Raw genomic sequence first — 6,378 nt, 5'->3', positions numbered from 1 at the left:
TTGCATTCAATGTATAGGCACGAGTCATCCCGAGTAGCACGAGGCGTTTGCTCTAAACTACGGTAGCAACATGACCCGTCTCTCGTGGCATGACTCGTTTCGTACTTTGAACACAAACACAAAGAAAACTAATGTATGGAAAGCATTAAACAATCACAGAGAATAAAATACTTGAAGAGATGAAAAAAATAATTATTATAAACTTCTAAAACATCCATACATGTGTTCAAACCGTTTCACAATTAAAGCCTAAGAAAAATCCCTTTTACATCCTTTTACATGGCTAGGGTTTCATCAAAACCCTAAAAAAGAAGAGCCTAGCCATTCACGGAGGAGTGGAAAGAGGTGGAACAGATAAAAGCCCCCATGAAAATTGCCTCTCAAGCTTAAGGAAAAATCACTTTCTCTAAACCCTAGCCTTCCTTTCCTTCCAATAAATTTCGAACCCTAGGTTAGCCTATTTTTCCTTCTTTTACTCTCAGCAGAACACACCCAAAATTCTTCGCATGCGTCCCTAGGTGGGATGCACGTGCAGTGACGTAGCTGGCTCGGATTTTTCGCTTCTCGCACGGAGAATCTGCTTTTGCGCCCTTTTTGATTGAATTTGCATATTTCCTATCAAATCTGTACAAGTGCACAAACACATCATCTCTGCTAAATAAACAGAATTAAAAGACTGTATATGTAACTTAAGTGACTTCAATGTGGTACCTTTCGACCTACATCAATAGAAGCTAGCCAATGAAGATTTTCTTAATTGTTTAAAATTAAGAAAATCAAAAAAATTAGTATGAGATATTGATCATAAGGCTTCTCACTAAAAATCTCCTTTTGTTTATATAAATGAAAATATAAGATTTACTTTATATAAGTGAAACAATTTATTTATTTATTTTTTTCGATGTGAGATTATAAAATAAAAAGAACATGGAAGCTAATCAATGAAAATTTTCTTAATTGTTTAAAATTAAGAAAATTCAATAATTTTAGAATAAGAGTTTGAAGCTCCTAGAAGACTTCTTCCTAAAAATTTCATTTTCCTGATATAATATATAGATAGATAGATAGATAGATTTAGGAAAGAGAAAAATATTAGGGGAGAGATTTTAGGAACTTCTAATTATATTATTTTCTTTTTTAAATCTGTAGTCACCTTGTTAGCCAATAGTATTATTTTTAAATATTTTTAAAATTACAAAAATTAGCAATTTTAGTTTTTTTTTTTTAATCTATAGTTACTTTGTTAGCCAATATTACTATTTTTAAATATTTTTAAAATTAAAAAAAATTAGCAATTGTGGTTTTACATTCCTTTTAATCTATAATTTTTTATTTTTTTTTAATGTATTGTTAGTTTGGGGGGAGAAATTTTAGAAACTTGTAATGCAAAATTTTAGGGTTTTTTTTTTAATCTATAATTACTTTGTTAACCAATAAAATTATTTTTAAATATTTTTAAAATCACAAAAATTAACAATTGTGGAATGAGACTTTGGAACTTCCATAAGTCTTCTCACTAGAAACCCCATTTTTCTTATATAATATATAGATTTTGGGATATGTGAAACTTAAATTAAAGTTATAAATATTATTTTTTCCTGAGTTAAGGCAAAGTTGGTGAGTGAATATTTTGAAAGTTTTATTGACAGCCGGCATAACTCAAAAAAATAAAAAAATAATCATCAAGACGAATAAATTTTGTGGAAAACCTTTTGAAAATGGAAAAAAATATATATATAAAATAATTTATTAGGCTATGTTTGGATCCTAAATTCAATGAGAGAAAAAGAAAAAAGAATCATTTTTTCTTGGTAACTAAATTCATTTTCTTCTTATTTTTCTAATCCAAAAAAAAAAAAAAAACAACTAGCCTCTACTTTAATTACTATTTCTATCTTTTCTCCTTTTTTTTTTCTCTTCACAAATTTAAAATTCAAACACAACTAAATAATGTTGAGGTCTTCCTAAATTATAACTTGAGGATATGCAACAAAATTGCAAGAACAATGAGCAGATGCCAAATCACTACAAAAAAATTGACTTTTTGCGACGGTAAAATACCGTCGCTAATACTCCTAATGCCGTCGCTAATACTTTTTGCGACGGCAAAATGACTTTTTGCGACGGCAAGAGGGGGGTCGCAACTGCAGGGGTTGCAAAAGAGTTTTTGCGACGGTAAGTGCCGTCGCTAATGTTTTGCGACGGCATTTTTTGCCTTTTTGCGACGGCACCGTGCAGTCGCTAATAACGTTTGAAATTTCTTAACTTTTTTGCGACGGCCCTATTTTACCGTCGCTAAAAATGTTATTTGAGACGGCAAAAAATACCGTCGCCAATAGTCTTTTTTTTTTAAAAAAAAAAGACTTTTTTGCGACGGTGTAGTGCCGTCGCAGAAAGTATAAAAAATATAAAATTTTCTATTTTTTGCGACAGTATAAGACCGTCGCAAAAAATATTAAAAAATAATAAAATTTCTATTTTAAATAATAAAATTTCTATTTTTTGCGACAGTGTAATGTCGTCGCAAAAAATAAAACCTGTAACAAAATTAATAAAACTAATAAAATTTTCTATTTTTTCCGACGGTGGTGCCGTCTCTCTCTAAGAGCTGATTATTTACATTCCATTCACAAAAACATCATAACAAAAAACAAAAATAAAAATTGATCAAACCATCAAATTCAATATTTTACAAAGAACAATTAAACTGTACATGTTCATAAAAACATATTTAAATTATAAAATTCACCCAAATCCTAAAAAAAAAATAATAATAATAAAATAAAATCTAAAATTCACCAATCAGCACATTGGATATTTAGGAACAAAGCTCTCCAATGCTTATAAATTAGGAACAAAGCTAATGCTTATAAATTAAGAACAAAGCTCAGGTCCCATCATGAGCGAAGTGGAAAGCTTATTGGTTTAAAAAAATGAAGAACAAACTGAAGGTGGAGCTAATTTTGGTGGTGGTGTTGTCAGTTATGGATTGGAAAGAGTCTAGCTGGTATACCATTGAAAGTCTCCTTGGTGATCTGAATATGAAATCCCCAACTAGCTCTGTGAGATCAGGCTCCTCATGCAGAGCAAAAACCATTATCCCTTTCTTTGCTGCACCAAAACAAAATCTCCAAGCTGAGTAAATATGTATAGGTGAAACTGAACTTAATAGTCATAATTTGAAATAATAATTAAAGAAAAATATAATATATAGACAAACCAAAACTATATGTTTAACCAAACACAATATCTTAGCTCCAACTGAGATAGGGAAAGCAATGGCGGAATAAGAAAGAAAATTTTCAGGAAATTTGTTAGAAGGCAATAATAATTGATGAAAACTGGAAGAAAAATAATAGTATCGGAATAAGAAAGAAAATTTTCACTAACCGGGTCGAAGCTCTTATTGCCAGCTGGGAAGAAAAGAATTGTCGGGAATCCATCAGACTGCAAAAGCAAATTCAAACATGACTCATTTCCTGTCTCTCCCTAAACGTAATTGACATAAAAAGATCTACCCATGTAGGATTTCCATGTTATTACAGATATAAATTGCTCTTACAGTGCATCAATATCCTTAAAATGCTAGTCAAAACATAACAACGGTGCATTTAAAAGTGACAATGGCCAGCACGTGTCATTTGCTTGAGACATCACTTGAGAAGGGATACAAGGAAAGGAAAAGAAAACAAAAATTAAGGTGAAAATTAAAGGCTAGTTTACAGACCAAGAAATCACAGAGGAAATTCTATTGCTATCACTAATTCCACAATTAAAGCCAATCGTAAAGCCCTATCTCAAATCAAATATTCTCAAGCCCTGCAAATCAAGGTTTATTATTGGCCTATCTTATCTTCTAACGTTAGGGAAAACTGTTATGGAATCAAGCTATCCTATTTTTCCTCTTTTAAGGTACAGAAAATGAGCAGCTAGAGAATGAACTAGAAAGAGGAGAACAAAAAAATTATAATGGAAGGAGGTGTTTCTACTTATAATGTTATTATGAAAAAAATATATCGCACCTTCGCCCTCGGGTGCTCATTTGTGGTCCCATCCATATGCTGTTGCAGTTTTTCACGATGACAAGAATGTATTAGACTATTAGTATGTCGAGTGTGATAACAAGTCATTATTGCATGTCCATATTAAGAAAGCACCTTTATGCAGCAGCAACTGTTCTTGGGACCAATTGACCAAATTCTAAGCTCAATTCCCCTCAATGCTTTCTGGAGGTGGTACCAGTGTACCACTGGTAATTCCATTAACTCATCAAAGAAAGTTTGTAAATAAGTCATGGACTGCTAATTTGTCCTCATAGTAGAAAACCTAATCCACATCATGAGGAATGTGTATTTTTATTCCAACTATGACCCGTTTAGTAGTATTGAATGAACTTTCCTTTATCTTTCATATTAAATTAAAACATAATTCAGCAAAAGAAGATTCCTATCTTGACACCTGACACCTCTATAAGCAATTGTGATTGCCATCATGGAAGATACTTAGAACATCTGATCTTACATCATCACATGCTATATATCTATCACCTGTGCAGTTTTATCTAAAAAAACCTACCAGACCATCATGGTAATGTGCTAAAATATTATAATGTTGATAAAAACGCATAGAGTCTGAACCAACACCTTTTTCTCGCGTCTCTCAAGTATATCAAAAGGACAAAAGCAAAAAAGGTTAATCTTGACTTACCACCCGCAGGAATGATATCCAAAACCCTGGTGGAGATGGCGGAGCACCAAATGGATTATTCGGATCTTGATTGCCATTAGGACCCCCCATGCCCATCCCATAACCACCCATTGGGCCTCCAAAACCACCATTGTACATACCCCCTCCGTACATGCCAGAACCTCCATAAAGCCCACCACCATAACCTCCTCGATACATGTTGTTTCCATACAACCCCCCTCCATAAGACCCTCCCAATCCACCATATGATGAGCCATACATTCCAGAACCATAACCAGAATTATAATTCAAACCGGAACCATAACCTGCATTTGGCATAGTCAAGCAGTAGGCTCCATTAGATGCCATGAAAAAGTAATGTGGCATTATAGTAAATGATTTCTACCAATGCATGTAGTGTTGTCATCTTTGTTTTCTACCTAAATTTTAGTCAAACTGCCCCAAAAGACTTTAAAACACCTACTTTTTATTTTTATTAATTTAATCACTAAAACTTTCACAAAGGAATGCCCATCAATATACTGCATGATACCATATATACCATTTTTGCATGATCTATGATAAAAACTTTGAGGCCTGTTCATACTGTTTATTTTATACTATGATACAGATAATAGCCACCAAAAGAATAGGGCGGATACGTGTAGAGTGTCAAGACCCAAGAGGTGTGTCTGACAATAATTTGTAAGACAATGTGCAACATGCATTACATAACCAGAATTATAGAGCTTGACGTGGTAATTTGATCTAAACAGGCAAACTCCCACAAGACAAGCTGTTAATTTGGACCACATATTGATGTTTTTGAGTAAATTATTAGTAAAAATTATGAATTTGTAGTATTATTGCATTTAAAGGCATAGAACCACCAAAAGGTTCTCTTTTCTAATGTTTCTGTATATAATATGTGAAACATCCATGGCATAGAAATAAAGCCTAACTAATGGCAGTGCCGGAATATATCAGCAACAAAAGTATTGAAATAAAGGTTCTCTTTTTTCATGTTTTATTGGACTTTGCTTTGCTGATATATGGCACAAGTTATTGTGTGGTGATTTGCAAAGAAGTTAAAGAATAGAGAAAAAACTTAAAAAATAAAATAAAATAAAAGGAGATTGTTAGAATATTTTGCTTCCTTTACCTGCAAAACCCACCTTTAACTTCCTTAAGCTCATCAATCTGACCCACACATATGATAGATATGATATATATTCTGGGTTGCTTTGGAGTTGTCTGCAGAGTCATGTCGGCTTAGCTTGACCCACATTGCAAGCATTAATGTAAGGGTTTTAGATACCATTCCCTGTCGAAAGGGTTCTTATAAAATTATTTGAAGGGGTACTGATTAGATGACTGTCATAATTTTCTGGACACCCAAATGACAAGAATGATAAGATGACTGTCATAATTTTTTTTTGCTCCCCTTTTACAATCACAAGGCAATTACAAATTTATAATTCTAAAGTGCTCTGAAACATGGTTCACACAAAAAACTATACTCCATCCATATCTAAACATATTGAACAAAACAACAATACATGCATATCAAACACGTTAAAAAGATCTCGTCAAACAGAGAGTAATCATTGACTAGCTAAAAAAAAAGTCCTATCATCAAAAACATACAATTCCGGGGACTGATAAAACATTGTCAGGTTCACAAATTAGAAC

General features: G+C 32.7%; 1 protein-coding gene across 2 annotated transcripts; it reads right to left on the bottom strand.

Annotated features, from left to right (window-relative positions):
- Positions 1–2,647: 2,647 nt before the first annotated feature.
- LOC145794938 (uncharacterized) lies at positions 2,648–5,122 on the bottom strand. 2 transcript variants are annotated; one of them, XM_082877324.1, is made up of 3 exons: positions 4,708–5,067; positions 3,391–3,447; positions 2,869–3,111 (listed from the first exon to the last, which is right to left on the bottom strand). In XM_082877324.1, exons 1-3 carry the CDS (start codon positions 5,053–5,055, stop codon positions 3,097–3,099), a joined length of 420 nt encoding a protein of 139 aa, XP_082733450.1. In that variant the 5' UTR covers positions 5,056–5,067; the 3' UTR covers positions 2,869–3,096. The 2 variants fall into 2 exon arrangements, with proteins under 2 accessions (XP_082733451.1, XP_082733450.1); XM_082877325.1 differs by lacking the exon at positions 3,391–3,447 and having other exon boundaries at positions 2,648–3,111; positions 4,708–5,122.
- Between the last annotated feature and the right edge of the window lie 1,256 nt (positions 5,123–6,378).

This window comes from Camellia sinensis, chromosome 7, assembly GCF_055761805.1.
Source record: "Camellia sinensis isolate YWXY chromosome 7, ASM5576180v1, whole genome shotgun sequence".
NCBI lineage: Eukaryota > Viridiplantae > Streptophyta > Magnoliopsida > Ericales > Theaceae > Camellia > Camellia sinensis.
This window is presented reverse-complemented; position numbering and strand designations above follow the sequence as displayed.